This window comes from Sceloporus undulatus, chromosome 4 (assembly GCF_019175285.1).
Source record: "Sceloporus undulatus isolate JIND9_A2432 ecotype Alabama chromosome 4, SceUnd_v1.1, whole genome shotgun sequence".
Taxonomy (NCBI): Eukaryota; Metazoa; Chordata; class Lepidosauria; order Squamata; family Phrynosomatidae; genus Sceloporus; species Sceloporus undulatus.
Genome location: NC_056525.1, coordinates 247,283,897 through 247,302,180, shown reverse-complemented (window position 1 = coordinate 247,302,180; position 18,284 = coordinate 247,283,897). Strand labels below are relative to the sequence as shown.

At 42.3% G+C, this 18,284-nt stretch overlaps 1 protein-coding gene across 1 annotated transcript; it reads right to left on the bottom strand.

The window, feature by feature from the left end:
• Positions 1-2,734: 2,734 nt before the first annotated feature.
• On the bottom strand, positions 2,735-10,952 carry THEM6 (thioesterase superfamily member 6). Its single transcript, XM_042461234.1, has 2 exons — positions 10,179-10,952; positions 2,735-4,215 (listed from the first exon to the last, which is right to left on the bottom strand). Exons 1-2 carry the CDS (start codon positions 10,809-10,811, stop codon positions 4,102-4,104), a joined length of 747 nt encoding a protein of 248 aa, XP_042317168.1. The 5' UTR covers positions 10,812-10,952; the 3' UTR covers positions 2,735-4,101.
• Positions 10,953-18,284: the final 7,332 nt, after the last annotated feature.

Here is an 18,284-nt window from a genome sequence, read left to right as displayed (position 1 = left end):
ATTCCTGCATGGCAAGAGGTTGGATGAGATGTTCCTTGAAGCTCCTTCCAACTCAATGATTTTATAATCCTTAATATATCCTTAATATATCCCATTTTTCCTGTTTCAAGCAAAAAGGACACAGTTTTAACTGGTGGTGTCCACTGCACCGTGATCTCTATGATCTCAAAGACTTGGCTTCAGATAATTGGATTGGTTTATTTCTCAAACAAACCAGTGTGGGTTTGGTAATGTAGACCTTAGCCATGTGTGGTTAAATCTTTTTGTTCCAAAAAAACATCATTTTCTGCTTAAGTTCAGAGATATGTTCCAGTTCCCCTAATCCAGAGGCTACCAACCTTTGGCCCTCCAGATGTTTTGGACTTCCATTTCCCATAATACATGACTGTTCGCTGAGTTTATTGGGGCTTCTCGGATCTGAAGTCCAAAGCAAATGAAGGGCAAAAGGTTGGAAACCACTTCTCTAATCCAACACTGCCTTTGTCATATCACTTTTAATTTAGTGGTTTTATATTTTCTTTAAGGCACACCTAAAATAACACGTGGACTCACTTCTAGGAACAACTCGTCCTAGCAATCGATCCACACACCTTAAGGTCATCACATTAAACAAACAGAAACCGCACCCTGTGACATTGTCAAGTGACTGTCGTGTATGGTATTTAGGAGGAAAATACCAGCTTTATTCCCTGGTAATGTTCAAATGATGCTGAAATGGACCACACCTTGAAGGCATCAACCAAAATAAACTCCTGAAGACATGATGATACTGATTGGTTTTGTCAGAAGCCTAAACCGAACACTTTAAAAGCTAAAGATCTAAGTAAAGGAGATTAGAAAATGGACCAGGGCCACCAATGAGAGCCAGTATGGCATAGTGGTTTGGGTGTTGGACTCTGAGATACTAGAGTTCAAATCCTCGCTTGGCTTTGCGTGAGCCATACTCTCGGAGGAAGACAATAATAAACCTCCAGTGAAAAAGCCTTGCCAGGGACACCCATGACAGGTTCACCTTAGGACAACTTGAAGGTACACAACAATAATGCAATCATCACTTTTACAACATATTTCTTTTCTTTATAGGAAAGGACTGCACAAAGATATCCCCTGAAATAATTAGCATGTGTATGTTGTGTGGCAGAAAACAAGCTTGCTCCTTGATCCATTCAATCAAAGGAAGCCACAGCTGCCCTGTGTTTGGAAGACCTAAGCAAGGCTGTTCATAACAGGGTCTATTGAAGATCCCTTATTCATATGGTCACAATAAATTGAAGCCAACTTTACGGCAATTACAATAACAACGTGAAGATCTCCCATTCATAGGAGTGCCATAAGTAGAAGCTGACTTGGTGGTGCCTAATTACAACAGTGTTGGTAGAGACTAACCTAAGAAATGACAGCAGCTATATAGATACAAATAATTTTTTTAAATAATGAAAAGATATAGGAGGATTAAAAAATTGCCTTTGTTTTTTCAGGCAATAGCACCAAATTAAACAATTGAGAGAGTAGCAGTGTACTGGTTTGAATGTTGGACTATGGCCCTGGAGATCAGGGTCCGATTAGTGGACTGAGTGTTGGACTACAAGTCTGGAGATCAGGGTTCAGTTTCCCCGATGACCATGGGTGAGTCACACACTCTCAGCCCCAGAAAACCCTGTGACAGGTCTACCTTAGGTTCATGATAAATCGGAAATGACTTGAATGTCCAGAACAATGATAAACAATTGATGTTTTTATTTTAACCCCTTTATATCAATACACTAGACAAACAAGAACACAATGGTAAGGTGTCAGAATTGGTGAGGAACATTGTCAACAGCCTGGAACATACAACCCAAGCTTTTTAAAATTTCTTTTCCCAGAAGACATCTGGGTCATTTCCAAATTAATCTGAGGTAAGATGGGGAAAATGCATCCTTCTGCAGTTTCCAGTTAAACTTCCAGTCAAATATGGTTGCGTGTTTTAAAACCTGGCTACATCAAGGAGGGTGAGCCAGTGAGGCCCAGTCCACCAGTTTAATTGGACCCATCTGTTGGCTCCTCTCTTTCCAAATCTGTCTCCACCTGTGTTCTGTAACCAGTATTAAATTGTCTAAGAACTAGTACCTGAATCCACCTATTTCTCTCTCTTCCCTCCCTCCCTTTGCATCAAGTACTGTATACTGAACTGTAAATTTACTTTTAACTGTAAAAGCAACATACAACTGTAAAATAAATAAATAACAACCAGGACACTTCTTTTGGTTTTGCAGCAACCAGACAAATGCAGTTCCACCACCCTGGATACTGTAATAAATAAACAAGTAACACAACAGCATGACAAGTGCTGCTTTGCTGTCGATATTTAACAAAACAGCTTACGTTTCTACTCTAGTTAAACTTTTTTTAAGTTAAGCTTTTTAAAACAAAAACTACTAATCTAGCAACCATAAGCTATTGAATAAAGACAAATAAACTTTTTTTTCAAGTGTTTTGAAATCTGTCTGCAAGAAACATTTCATTGCTCTACTGTCAAACCAGAAAAGTCGGAGAAAACAATGGAAATGAAATGAAAATACAATGGAGTGTGTAAGGCGCTCCTTTTGTACATTCAGTCTTGTGAACGTCAAACACAGCCTGGTGCTTTTTAGTGAAACCAGGCTGCTTGCTTGTGCCAGGCTGTGGGAACAGGGTATGCTAACTGCAATTGCCAGGCAGATAAATCCTAATATTGGGTTTTTAAAAATAATAATAATAATAATAATAATAATAAAAATCTTCCTCTGTTCCAAACACAGTCAGTTGGGCAACAGCAAGAGTCGTACATTTCCTGCAGTGGCTTCTACATTGCATGAGTGCCGGTTTCCACATCTATGAAGCTGTGAATCTGCTTTGGATTTCAGTATGAACTTTGGAGGCACTATCCAAGGCACTGAACTCTAACCCACTCAAATAGGTTCAGCATCTTGGGCAGTTCCTTTAAAAGTCTGGACTAAAACCCACAGTGGATTTACTACCCTGCTGAGATGGAAACCACAAGCTCCCATTTCTAGCACACACACACACTCTGCATTGTAGCAAGTAAGGTGTGTGTGTGTGTTCTATGTTCATTTAATGCATGCACACATATTTCCAATTTAAACATCCTTCTCCATCTAGAGATTTGTTCAGATTAGGACTACAGCTTCCATCATTCCCTGCTGACAGTCAAATGACAATGGGAGCTATAGTCTAAAAGACCTAGACCAAGTCTAGAGAAAGCCTATTTAAAGCATTAAGGAAGTAGAATAAGAACATGGACTTAGAAGCAAGACAATCCCTCACTTCAGATCTGGGTTGAGAATTGTGTGCCCCTCCAGATGTCGTTGGAGTCATGTTCCAGCAGTACCAGCCAGCATAGCCAACAGAGAGGAATGCTGGGAGTTGTAGTCCAACAACATCTGGAAGACTGCACAACACCTACCCTGCTACAGATTAATTTGCCACTACGTAGATGACCCTCCCAAGAGTTTTCCTAGCATTGTAAGACTGAGTTGAATATACTCTTCGGTTTCTCCAGTGCTTTCGTTCTGTGGTGGTCCCTAAAACAAAAGGATGAGTGGGGTTTTCCTTCACAGATCTATATTTAATCCTTTTAAGTTATGAGTGCCATAGTAGTCATCACAGAATTACCAGGGTTGGCTATCTTTAGAGGACTCTTCTCCAATGATGCTCAAAGAATGTGCGTCTTAAAGGCCTTAAATTATAATTCAAACTTATCCTCACTTTATGTCCATCATAAGGTGGATTTCTATTAAAATCCACCTCTGCTGGAACATCTAGAGACAATACTGTAAAGGATGTACAACAGCCTTGCTCTTTAGCTTGGCTACCACAACATTATGTTGATGTGGCTGGCCATCAGTATGATGGGACCCCATGGAATGGTCCCACTTCTTTGGGAATGATATTAGCCGTTCGTTTCTCAGGCTCTGTTGCTATGATAGTCCAAAGTGTTGAGCGGGGCCATCAACTGATATCGCAACAGTTGTCATAAAGAAGAGACCTCATCACCTGTGGCAAATCCATGGAAGTGCAAGTATACTTCAGAGAAGAACAAGCAACGGACACCTTGAAAGACTACTGGTCTTTGCTGTTTTCCTGGGGAACGCTTTCTGCCCGGAGTCTTCGGCTGCTGGTTTCATTGTATTTCATCCAGTAGAGGACCTCTTCCGGAAGTTCTGGAGACTCCACCTGCAAATCAGACGGAAGGGAGAGAAAATACGGAAACACCTCAAATACAAATTGGGAGGGACAGAAGCTAAAATTGGTGCTAATGTGGAGGGAAAACATTGCAACCCAGGCGCCAAAATCATGCTGAAAAGCGAAAAACATGATTTTGATAAGAAAACGTTAGGGCTGGAATTCCCTTGGTCAGTCCCAGTTACGAGTGGATCCACTTAGTCAACTGTTGAATGGTAAGTCAACAGGTAGGTAGAGCCCATAGATTCAGTAGGTCTACTCTAGCTAGAATCAGCAACAGGATTCAGGCAAACTAGGGGAGGCCTCCTGCTTAATCTGTAGTGAGTTAAATGACCTACTTAACTAGCTTAATTACTTTAATTGTACTGCAATTTGCCCTACAAAGTAGACTAACCTGTTCAGGTAGGTCTTTACGTTGGCGTTTCAGCCAATCTGTATTTGGATTATTTACCTGTTTGTGTCATACCTTTGATACCTTAAATTGTATTTTCATTGCTGTGTGTTCATTGCTTTTAATTGCCATCTTTGCCACAAGTGTTGTATCAAGCCCTAGAGTGCAGGATTTAAGTTTCTGTATAAACAGCATTGCATAGTGGTTTGAGCATTGGACTGTGACACTGAAGACCAGGGTTTGATTCCCAACTTGGCCATGAAATCCAGTGGGTTGTTTTGGGCGAGTCACATGCTCTCAAACTCATGGGAAGGCAATGGCAAACCTCCTCTGAACAAATGCTGCCAAGAAACCCCATGACAGGTTCACATATATGCACATGCATATATTGTACCCCACCTCCCCCCCCCCCAAATATTGGGCTTTGTACTTTGGTGATGCACTAGAACTCTCTGGAAGAGAATTTTTAATACCTTGTCCTAAAAAGCAAATACCAGGATTTAGAAACCTGTGGTTCGATCTGCTGTCAGGCATTTAGGATCATGTTTGGTCATGATCGTAACTTCCCAAAGCTACACAATTGTAGGTCTTGCTTATATGATCTCACAACTGCTGAACAACAAACCAGATAATCTTTTTCATTAGATTCGGGCAAACTCAGATCCAGGAGTCCTATGTAGTTAGGCACACAGGCCTCTACAGATTATACAACGGGGGTGATTAGAGTTTATCTATTTTAAAAAATATATTCTTTTTACACAAAAAAGGAATTTAGGGAATAAAAATCCTCCCTCCATCCTCCTTTTCTTTTTCCTTGGTTCACACAATGGATGAGATCCCAGCTGGGGATTAAAGCAGTTTGAAAGAACAGACCACAGGAAAGAAAAGGTGAGTAATCCTTTTTCCAAAAGAGGATTAGATAAATTTGTGGCACAGAACAGGGATATCAATGGTAGATCTACATTTATACATAATAATGTAGTTCATAAGAGTTTCCCCCCCCAACATCTACATATGGGAGATTTTCACATGGGCAAAAGTGATGGGGGCAAAATGGGATGCTCCTGTCAGAATCGCACAATTGTACAAAGATGTCACAATAATCATGTCATTAACCTGTGAATAAAGAGGAATCCTCCTGTCGCTTTTTATCTAGGGGAAAGTCCTGTGAATAAAAAGTGATGCCCGAATTCCTTTTTATTCACAGGATAATGATGCGATTATTGTGACATCACACAATGTCGTCTGATAAATTTCACGCAATTGTGTGATAGTGATGGGAACATCCTGCTATGCTCCTGTCACTTTTGCCTGTGAAAACCTCCATGGTTTTGAAAGCTGGAAAGTGAAGAAAGGAGACGGGAAGAAAATAAACTCATTTGAGATATGGACTGCTAAAAAGACAAATATAGTTGGTCCTCTACATTTGTGGCTTTGACTTTTGTGGATTGTATTATTATGTTCTCTCTAGGAATCTCTAGGTCCTCCAGTGTGACTCTGTTGGAAGTGGGCCATAGAGTTGAGCTAAGAAACATAGAGCTTCCCGGAGAAAAAACTTCTCATTATTATTATTATTATTATTATTATTATTATTATTATTATTATTTCCCCGCTTCCCCCCTTCCCCAAATTCACTTGGCATTTCATTTATAGACCATCCAGTGCAATTCCAGAACAGGAATCTCAATGGCAGATCTACACTACACATAAGAGTGAAGTTCATGACTCTTGTGTTGGAGGACCTACAGAAGCCTAGAGAGTCCTCTCAGTTTTCTTTTTAAATCAGTGGTTTTTATTCACGGTTATTCCACTTTCACAAGGGTCCTGTGCCCCAACCCCAGCGAATGCGAAGGACCCACTGTAAATCGCTTCTGGAGCAAATCAGGTCTGAACGCTCTCTAGAAGCCAAGATGATGAAACTGAGACTGTCGTACTTTGGCCACATCCTGAGAAGACACGCCTCACTAGAAAAGAAAAGAATGCATGGTAAGGTAGAAGGCAGTAGGAAAAGAGAGAAACCACATTATATATGAATGGACTCAGTCAAGGAAGATATGGCTCTGAGTCTGGAAGACCTGAGCAAGATGGTTGATGGTAGGGTGACTTGGAGGACTCTCATTCATAGGGTTGCCAAAAGTCAACATTGACTTGAAGGCAGCTAACAACAAAAACCATTATAACTACCAGGGCTTCAATCTATGGAAACCTGGGATTAGTAATGTATATACTCAACTATAAATCGACCGCATGTATAAGTCGAGGACAGGTTTTGGGGCCCAAATTATGGATTTTGATATGTCCCATGGATAAGATGAGGGTAAAACTTAGGGACATGTAACAAAGGATGTAAATGATGATGCAAAGGAAAACGATGCCAAAGAACTGAGACAATTCTGGCAAGCATAATTGTTTGTGCTCATCCTAAAGGCTGGATGGATGAGAAAGTAGAGAGGATCCATGCTTCTTTTTGGTGCTCCCAGGATGGACTAAGCTCTCACCTTTTACCACTCTATTCAGAGAAAGGGGATGATTCATATATATATAAGAGTTAAGGTATAGTACTTACATTGACCCATACATAAGTCAACCCAGGTTTTTTTGGGTCAATTTTTACTAAGATTTCTAAACTTATACAGGAGTATATACAGTAGTTTGAATGAATCCTCCACTGGAGAGTTGTAGTGCTGCAGTTCAGGACCATGTTGTTGCGCTTTCTAGCAGAGAACCCTAAACCACTCATTAGACAACAGATCTCAGGATACCATAGAATGGAGCCACGGCGGTTAAAGTGTTATCAAACAGCTATCATTGTTTAGCATACAGATGTCTGGCGTGTTTAGTGGGGACATGAGATAGGCCCTTCTTGGTGGCTGCTCCCAGATGATGAAATTTCCTTAGTGGCAAAACACACTGCAGAAATAATCCAGTTTGACAATGCTTTAACTGCTCTGGCTCAATACTAGGAAATTCTGGGAATTGTAGTTTTGTGAGACACTTAGCCTTCTCTGTCAGAGAGCTCTAGTGCCACAATAGACTACAGTTCCCAGGATTCGCTAGCACTGAGCCAGGGCAGTTAAAGCGGTGTCAAACTGGATTATTTCTGCAGTGTGGATCGGACCTCAGTTGGACCCCTCTCTGATTTCTTTCTTGCAAGCAGCAAAATATCTTTTTTTAAAATTTGAGCAAGCCTTTGGCTTCTAAAAGGTTTTTAATGGGATGCTGTTTTTCTCTTTTTTAAAAAAGTATGCCTTACTTGTACCATCTTATCTCAGAACAATAACCACATCTTGACAAAACGTTGTCATGTTGTCCCACCACAGGGCCTTTGAAGATAAGAAAAAATTGCCATACACTGGTGCCTCGGGTTACGAAATTAATTCGTTCTGCCATTCCTTTCGTAACCCGAAAATTTCGTAACCCGAAAAGGCTTTCCGTTAGCACTGGAAAGCCTATAGCTGCACTTTGCAGCATTTGAATTTCGCGCCGAAATGAATTTCGTAACCCGAAAAATATTTCGTAACCCGAAACAGTTTTTGCCAATCCAACTTTTTCGTATCCCGGAAATTTCGTAACCCGATCATTTCGTATCCCGAGGCACCAGTGTATTTTTCTTTGTCCTGTACGATTTTTAACATCTTAAAACCTTCCTATTCCAACAGGCATTCCCCGAATAAAAATCCTGTGGGCCTCCCTCCTCTTCCGTGGCCAAGAGGTTGGGCTATGGGGCTTTTTTGCTTGTTTGTTTGATTTTTACTGTTTGTGTATTTTAATCTGATGTAATTGTTGATTGTGTTTTAATCTGATGTAAGCCGCCCTGATCGTAGGAAGGGCGGGATATAAATAAAATTTTTATTATTATTTATTATTTATTTATCTTTGCCTGATGAAGAAGCCAGTGGAGCTTCGAAAGCTTGCGCAATGCGTCTTGGTTGGCCCACTAGAAATATCGCTGTTTTCTGGATTTTGGATGTTATTGTATTTTGCTGTCTGGACAACATGACTATCTCTGACTGTGTTTTATAGGGTTTTAATATTCTGGTTTGCCATTAAATTGTTTTTGTTAAACATTTGTCTAAATAACATTTTAATTGTACCTTCTTTTTAAAAAAATGCTGACTTTGGCACCAAGAGAACAGATGGAGCTAAATTAAATAAATACATTAAGTTCAATTTAAAAACAAGGACCTCCTGATAGATTCCTCTGTTCTGGGTTTTAATTTTGCACTCTGGGAATTATAATGGTCCCTTCCCACTTGTCTTTTGGCTCTGCTTCAAAGGCCCTTGGGTGCAAAAACAGACTGTAAAAACAGGCACAGAAAGGAATACACAAACAATACTGGTTGCGGCCGCTGGCTGCCATTGTCAGTCGGGTGGTGAATCCGCTTTGTGTTTGGGTCTGAATTTTTAAAAGAGGTGCTGAAAGGCTTGATATGCTTATAATTTGTATTTGTATTTTATACAGTCAGCCCTCCATATCACGGATTTTTTTTAAATCCATGGATTCAAGCATTCGCTGCTTGGAAATATTTTTAAAACATATAATAAATTCCAAAAAAGCAAACCTTGATTTTGCTCTTTTATATACGGGGCATCATTTCACTATGCCATGGTACTTGAACATCCACAGATTTTGCCATCCATGGGGGGTCCTGGGACCAAACCCCAGCAGATACCAAGGGCCCACTGTAGTTTTAATGTCTATGTTTTAATTTTATATGTATGTATGTATGTATATACTTCAAACATGAAGGGCATTTTGGAATTCGTCCTGAACAGAAGGTCTGAAATAGCAATAGCAATAGCAAGTACATTTCCATTCCGCTTATCAGTGCACTTATTATATATACTTGACTATAAGTCGACCTCATGGATAAGTCGAGGGCAGGTTTTGGGGCCAAAATTATGGATTTTGATGTGAGCCATGGATAAGTTGAGGGTAAAACTTAGGGACATGTAACAAAGGATGTAAATGATGATGCAAAGGAAAATGATGCCAAAGAACTGAGACAATTCTGGCAAGCATAATTGTTTGTGCTCATCCTAAAGGCTGGATGGATGAGAGAGTAGAGGGGAACCATGCTTCTTTTTGGTGCTCCCAGGATGGACTAAGCTCTCACCTTTTACCACTCCATTCAGAGAAAGGGATGGCTCCATATATATATATATATATATATATATATATATATATGAGTTAAAGTACAGTAATTATATTGACCCATGGATAAGTCGACCCAGGTTTTTTGGGTCAATTTTCTGACTAAAATTTCTAGACTTCTACATGAGTATATACCGTAATCACTCCCTAAGCGATTTACAAAGTGAAAGCAAGTTGCTCCCTAAAATCTGGGGACTCATTTTAGCAAAGTTCAGAAGGATTCAAGCCTGAGTAGATCCTTAGCCCCTGCCTGGTACTGAACTCGCAACCTTATGGTTTGTGACTGAGTGGCTGCAGTACAGGCATTGAACCACTGTGCCACCAGGGCATGGAAGGCATGCCCTGGAAAAAGAGGACCCCTGGTTGCCCTCCCTCCCTCCCTCCCTCCCTCCCTCCCTCCAACCTTACCTTCCTCTTGCAGAGGTACTCCACGGCCTTCCCTGGCGCGGCCCCAACCACATGCTGCCGGACGAGCAACACGGCGCAGACGAAGCCGTCACGGCCGCTGACGAAGCGCTGCTCCAGGAAGAAGGCCCGCTCGTCCCAGCCCAGGAGCTGAGTGCGAATCCTGAAGGGCTCCAGGAACTGCAAGGAGCGTCGGAAACGGCAGGAGGAGGCGGAGAGGACCGTGTGGCCCCCGAGGGCCCGGATGGCCCGGAAGAGCCCGCAGCGGGTCAAGTGGACGGAGCGGGCCAGGTCGGCCTCCCGAGGGTAGCGGGCATTATTCATGTGTAGCAAGAAGTCCAGGTCGGAGAGGAGGACCCGGCTTTGGAAGCTCTGCTCCGCCAGCAGGTCCTTGATGGCGGGCAGGACCCAGCGGGCGTAAAGGAAGGTGACGGGCATCCGGAGCAGGTACCAGCCGTCCAGGAGGCCAAAGAAGGCGGCCATGCTTCCCAAAAGCCAGAGCAACATTGTATCCAAGCAGAGATAAGGGATGCAAGCAGATACAATGTATGCCCCCAGAGACAACTGTGCATCCAAGCTAATACTGTACAATGTGGTTTCTTTTTTGCACAGGCCTCCAAGGGGACAGGAGGTCATGAGATGCACCTTGCTCTGCCGGCTTCCTTCTTGCAGTCTTTGACAGTTCGGGAGCAACCACTTTTGCAAGGCCTGGGGGAGCCCAGGCGGCAGGAAGTCCTCCTCTCTCTCTCTCTCCTTCTCCCCCCATTTTCTGGCCCTGCTTGGTTTCTTCCTCCTCCCAGACATCTGCTGCCTCACATTGAATCCCAAGCCTGCAGCGCCCTCTGCTGCTTTTTCCAGGTTGTTGCTAGCAAGACTTTTTTTTTTTTTGGCAGACTGACAAAGTGGCCCTTGAAAAAGGCATGGCTCTGCTCTGTGGAATCCTGGGAGTTGTAGTTCTGGGAGGGATTTGGAATTCCCTGCCTTGCCCAACAGGACACATGTGCCAGGATGCTGTGGGAATGGAGCCAGTTCAAGTGGTATGGAAGATCTCTGTGCAAATGGAGCTTGTAGCACTTTGGAGACTAACTGGCTTTACATTTTTTAAATTTTAAATCTTGACTTTTTAATTTGTATACTGAATATAAAAGTATCTTATAATATAATTATATATATTATATACAATATATACAATATATATATGCAGTTCATGTGGCATGGAAATTCTCTGTGCAAATGGATGTTGTAGCAAATTGGAGACTAACTGCCTTTTAAATTTTTTAAATTTTATATCATGACTTTTTAATTTGTATACTTAATACACACACACACACACACACACACACACATATATATTTGACACCACTTTGACTGCCGTGGTTCAGTGCTGCAGAATCCAGGGCTTTGCATTTTTGTGAGACATTTAGCCTTACCTGTCAGAGAGCTCTTGTGTCACAACAAACTAAAATCCCAGGATTCCATAGCATTGAGCCATGGCAGGTTAAAATGATAACAAACTGGATTGTTTCTGCAGTGCGGAGGCAGTCTGGGATGCCATGCCTGAAACAGGACAGCTGGAGGGCATAGTGTATTCCCTTTGTTTTGCTCTTTAATTTGGGTAGCACACCCAGTGCTTTCATGTTTGATGCATTATGCATCCTGCTTAATGACCCCAGCAACTGAATATTTTTCATTTCTTCAGGGCCATTTCACAGATGCTCTGGCAGTCCTCTTAGCTTTCTTTCTTCTTTCCAGCCTACCTTACTTTGAGAGAAATCAGTTTGCCATATGCCTTAATAGAATGACTTTAATAGATTAGAAAGATGAGCCAAAACTAGCAAAATGAATTTCAACAGGGAAAAATGTAAGGTACTTCACTTAGGCAGAAAAAGTAAGATACAAAGAGAAAGGATGGGGGACACCTGGCTTAAGGAGACTACATGTGAAAGGCATCTAGGAGACCTAGTGGACCACAAGGTGAACATGAGTCAACAGTGTGATACAGCAGCTAAAAAGACCAATGCAATTCTAAGCCACATCAATAGAAGTGTAGTGTCTAGATCAAGGGAAGTAATAGTGCCACTCTATTCTGCTTTGCTCAGGTCTCACTTGGAATAATCCTGTGTCTAGTTCTGGGCACCACAATTCAAAAAGGATGTTGACAAGTTGGAGTGTGTCTAGAGGAGGGCGGCCAAAATGATTCTTACAATAATATATTTAAATGCAGACAATAATTACAGAGGATTACAAAGGAAATGAAGACAGATAAGTATTTTCCCCCTCTCATCTTAAGTCCACACACTCCTTGAAATATAGCCATGGATGAGTGTCTGCTTAGTTAGTGGTCCATTGTCTGCTGGGGAAAACAAATCCTGGTCCTGGGGTTTTCAAACAGCATTTTATGCCCAGAACATGTTATAAGGGAAGCCACTGAAATCCACAAGCACTTGGACAACCTCAACAGGAAAGAAGAAGCCCTTAAAATAAATAAAATTTGAAAACCACAAAAATCAAAATGCAAATGAAAACTACCCAGGATCAGGGTTTTTCTTTGCATATCCTCCCACCCCGAGGCCTTGCCATTCAACAAGAGAACTCCTCCTAACCCAGGGCCACACAGTGTGTGTGTGTGTGTGTGTGTGTGTACACACACACACCACTCACTTCCATGCCAGCATTCGCTGAACATGCCAGCCTCAGACGCCGGTGAAACGTCAGGAATAAATTCTTCTAGAACGTGGCCACATAGCACAAGAAACCCATTAAAACTGTTTGTTTGCTTTGTTTGTAATACACACACATATATAATTTGGTTGTGAAAAGCAAACAAACCCATTTATTTTGCGTTCTCAGTCCATTGGCTTCCCAGAAGATATTAGCAAAAAGGACTGATGGGCCTTTCCCCCCTTGACTCAATATTCATGAAAGAGAGAGAAAGTTAACTTGTTTTAAAGCAAGCACACAAGCAAATTTTAAGAACTTGGTTCTCAGGTTTATATACATCCCTCAAGCCTCCCTCAGCTGACAGTAGAGATTCCATGTATGAAATAACTAGTCCAGAAGAGATGATGATGATGATGATGATGATGATGATGATGATGATGATGGCAATGGTTATTTATGATGCTCTTTCCATTGATAAGGAGTGAATTGTAGGGTAACCTATGCCATGTTTCTGTCATTTTGACTAGAAATCATTTGGCTTCTCTAACTGGGAATGACTAAGCTATACTTTGGACACATCGTGAGAGACATGACTCCTTGGAGAAGATGATATTTCTAGGTAAAGTGGAAGGAAGTAGGAAAAGAGGAAGATCACATTACAAGTTGATTGACTCCATCAAGGAAAGCATGGCCCTCAGTTTCCAAGGTGTGATCATGGCTGTTCCTAGCAGGGTGTCTTGGAGGACCTCTATTCACAGTGCCACCACTACAAGCTGAAGCCAACTTGTTAGCAAATAACAGCATCAGCTGGAGCTTGTCTGGGTGCCCCCAGGCTCCCCATCATGCCACCAAATGGCCAGCCCTTCTGCTGATTATGAAATGGCCAAGAGTGTCATGTTTTAGCTGACCGAGGTTTGAAAAGCCAAGGAAACGTGGCAGTGAGGTTAACCGATGATTTATTTGGATTCCAAAACAGAGGTTCACTTACAGACAAGTTAGTGTTGATTCTAAGTTTCCCCAAAAGGACCAATCCCTTATAGCCCTCTCTTTCCCAAGTCTCTTTCCCAAGCCAGCAGTCTGTGAGCCTTGAACTAATATCAAAAAGTCCTTTAAAGTTTCCGCCTTCTTCCCAACTTCTCAACTTCCAGGTCCATTCGTCTTCCTCAGGAAGGAAGGTGCCTGCTTGTTTATTATCAATTGCAAAGGGCCACTGCTCTTGCCCATCTCTTTCCCCGCTTGCCTTTTCCATTTAGATTACAACCCCTTCTTTCTATTTTTCTTTATATCCCCTTAGAGCAATCCCACCATATCAGCTTTTCTCTATTTTACTATATCAAATTATTTTTATAATACTCTGTATCTTCATGTATCTCATCCGGACATATCCATAGACATAAAATGTGCATCATCCCCACTGCTGTCCGTTTACTAACAAACTGGCATTTCCTTTGGAGGAATTCCCCTCCCTTCGCTCCTGCATGTGGCCCCTTGTGTGCGCACCACGGGTGCATGCACCATTTTGTCCCTCCTGCCTTCCTGTTTGTGGAAATTCAAAACCGTGAATGGGAAGTCGGCAAATCTGGAGCTGACTTGATGTCAGTTAAGAACCACTACCCTTCATGCACTTCCAGTAGACCAGTGACCAATTTAATCTCATAAAGGAATCCTAGATATCGTAGGTCTCCTGACGTTCCAGAAAAAATACATTTTTACATTTTCATGGCCAAATTGCTGGATCAGCACACAATTTTGGGTGCTTTGGCAGAATAAGCATGTGAAAATCACCCTAAATCACCCTATTTCTTTTATAATTCTGGGGTGTTGTTGTTGTTGAAGGACTGGATGATGGATTCACGATCCACATGATTTCAGGGCTGTCTGTGGCCCGTGGGCCATACTATCCCCACCCCTGTGTTATGAGGAAAGAGCTGCTGCATCTGACTTATTTAAGAGATACAGACTGAATATATGCTGAGTATTCACTATATGACCTCTTTCTTCAGTCTTTGACGCTGCTGTGTTCCTGACGTTTTCCTGTGATCCTGAAGTTGTCTAGATTTCTTGACCCGTTTCTTGATGGTTTGGAGCAATGACTCTTTAGACAGAAAGTCACCCAAAGGTCTCTGCAGTTTTCATGTGGCTGATCATCTTCCTCAAAAGCCTCCCAATCAAACCCACCCAGTTCCTGAAATCTTATAATCCAGTCCATAGGAGGGCAAAAGCCACAGTGACCGAGAAAGTTGTGGTGGAGAAAATGGCGCTGACCTCTTGCCCGGCTCCAAGGTTGCACAGATCAGTGAAACAGCAGTGGTCAGGGTGACTCTCGCCAATTGTATCCGGCTCAGAGGGGATGCAGTCTTTGGAACAGGACTTTATCACAGTGATGTTGCCAAAAAATGGGTATCCTGAAATATATTTATAGGATGACATTGTGACAGACAGGAAGAGAAAAAGAGACGCTTTTAATATCTATCTTTTAATATCACTTTTAATAGATCTATCTATCAATCTTGATCCAATGTGGAGCAGTGGTTTGAGTGTTGGACTATGATTTGACCAGGGATCAAACCGTGGCTTGGCCATGGAAACACACTAGGTGACCTTAGGCAAGTCACACACTCTCAGCCTCATTGGATGGCATTGGCAACCCCTCTCTGAAGAAACATGCCAGGAAAATTCCATGATAGGTTTGCTGTAGGATCACCATAAGATGGAAATAACTTGAAAGCACACAATAACAACAATATCTACCTACTTACCTACCTACCTTGAGACAGCATGGTGTAGTGGTTTGAGCATTGGACTATGACTCTGGAGACCAAGGTACGAATCCTGGCTCGACCATGGAACCAATTGGGTGACATTGGGTAAGCCATACTCTCTCAGCCTTGGGGAAGGTAATAGCAACCCCCTCTGATGAAACTTGCCAAGAAAACCCCACGTTAGGTTCACCTTAGGGTTGCCATAGGTCAGAAACAACTTGAAGATACACGATATCTATCTGTCTGTCTGTCTGTCTATCTATCTATCTATCTATCTATCTGAGAAGGAATGAGTTGGCTGAAGCACCCTTAGGCCTCAGTTAAGTCCTTCCAGCTGCTGTGTTGGCAAAGTCAATGTTATTGTATGGACCAATTATGTACTGCCAATGCAGCTTTTGACTCAAATGGGTGAATTTATTCCTACTGTGTTTGGCTTGTGGACCATAAATGCATGCCCCCTGCCAAAACTGCGCAGATAAAAACTGGGACCTGAATGACAAAACAACATCAGAGTGTGATAAAAATGGCAAAGGATATCAGAGGGGAAGAATACAGAAAACAGAAAGGGCTGCAGCAGTTTGCTTTTGCCTGGACCTCCTGGGAAGGGCAACATCAACAATTGGAGCAATTGGAACAATCTAAAGACAAAGGGGGGAAGTGGGAGGAGGAGAGAAGGGACATTTTAAGAGTAGCTGACAAAGTGGGGCACCAGAGGATTAATTGGGATTGTTGGTGCTATGGAATTCTGGGAACTGTCATTTTGTGAGACATTTAGCCTTTTTTTGCCAGAGACCTCTGGTGCCGTAACAAACTACAAATCCCAGAATTCCATAGCATGAGCCAGTTAAAGTGGTGTCAAACTGCAATATTTTTCCACTGCTGATAAGGAGGAAGCTGTCATGGCTCAGTGCTATGGGATCCAGTTGCGTCACACTGGATAATTTCTGCAGTGCAGATGCAGCCATACAGGCAAAGATATCACATTGAAGATAATGATTAAAGACCTGTTTTTCAAGCCAGAAGTGGTGTTGGAGGTATTGAGGACCATAAGGACAGGCTTCAAGTGGGATCTGCACTTTGCTACGTCTTGGTTTTCATGCATTTGCCTTTACCTGAATCAACAGAGAGCACTGTGGTCTTGCAGGCAGTCGTGTCCATAGAACAGTTGGTGACGGAGACGCAGTTACCAAGATCTGTGGGCTCCTTGCAGGTGTAGCACAGCAGAGCAACAGCTACGACAGCCAAAGGGAGCAGCATTAGATCAAGTAGGTCATCGCTGTATTTTTACTCTGCTCATGCAGAGATATTGGCCAGGATCCTACCTTGTGCTTGTGCAATGCAAACCTACATTCACAATGTGTCATGGTTGTACTACGCCAGCCTTCTGCTGACTACCACCATTGTACAGCCATCTGGTGCAATTGTCAAGTGGTAAGGTGTCCAGAGCACGATGGCAAGACCATATTCCATGAGCAGGTTTGATAGGTGAAATAAAGGACAGGGTATCTGTACCAGCATGGCCTTCTGGTTTGAGTGTTGGACTAGGACCATGGAGACCAGGGTTTGATTCCCAGCTGAGCCACGAAACCTTTTGGGTGACCTTGGGCAAGTCACACGCTCTCAGCCTCTGGGGAAGGCAATGGCAAACCTCTGAATACATCTTGCCAAGAAAACCCCAGGATAGGTTCAGAAATGACTTGAAGGCACACAGACAACAAAAACAACCATCACACTACCCTTTAACATCCATTAGGTTCAGAGTATTTCATCTCATAGAATCATAGAATTATAGACTTGGAAGAGACCCTAAGGACCATCCAGTTCAACCCCCTGCCATGCAGGAATTCCTGACAGATGGCCATCCAGCCTGTGTTTAAAGACCTCTAAGGAAGGAGACTCCACTACACTCTGAGGAAGGAGTGTGTTCCACTGTCAAACAGCCCTTACTCTCAGGAAGTTCCTCCTAATGTTGGGGTGGAATCTCTTTTCCTGTAGCTTACATCCATTGTTCTATGTTCTAGTCTCTAGAGCAGCAGAAAACAAACTCAATATGACATCCCTTCAGGTATTTAAACAGGGCTATCATATCACCTATTAATCTTCTCTTCTCCAGGCTAAACATCGCCAGCTCCCTAAATCATTCCTCATAGAGCATGGTTTCCAGACCCTTCACCATTTTAGTCACCCTCCTTTGGACACACTCCAGTTTCTCAACATCCTTTTTAAACTGTGGTGCCCAGAACTAGGCACAATATTCCAGGCAGGGCCTGACCAGAGCAGAATAGAGTGGCACCATTACTTCCCTTGATCTAGACACTATACTTCTATTGATGCAGCCTAAAATTGAATCTGCACTTAATTAAAAAGGGTCTTAAGGTCATATAGGCAAGAAAAGGCTAAATAAGGGGGTGATTTTCTGGGATAAATGGTGAAATTCTTATACAAAGTAACAGAATAGCAATTATGCACTCGTGCAGCACTTTCCTGGAAATCAATAAAGATTTTCACACGGCATCGTTACATCGTTCCTTTATCGTCCCAAAGTGTAGTTGAATTGTCTTAACAGATAGATGATTCCAAAAGATTTTCACATGAGGCTGTTAGTGTTCTTAAATCGTTGCTAAATCATTCTTAAACCGTTGCTGTGTCCAGTGTGTGAATGTAACTGTTTTGTAATCGTTTTGTA

Bases quoted from the DNA above. Each gene is read 5' to 3' on its own strand.
- THEM6 (XM_042461234.1), bottom strand. From the start codon at position 10,811: ATGACCTCCTGTCCCCTTGGAGGCCTGTGCAAAAAAGAAACCACATTG. The intron at 4,216-10,178 runs GTAAGGTTGGAG...TCTGATTTGCAG, and splicing joins AGTACCTCTGCAAGAGGAAG to GTGGAGTCTCCAGAACTTCC.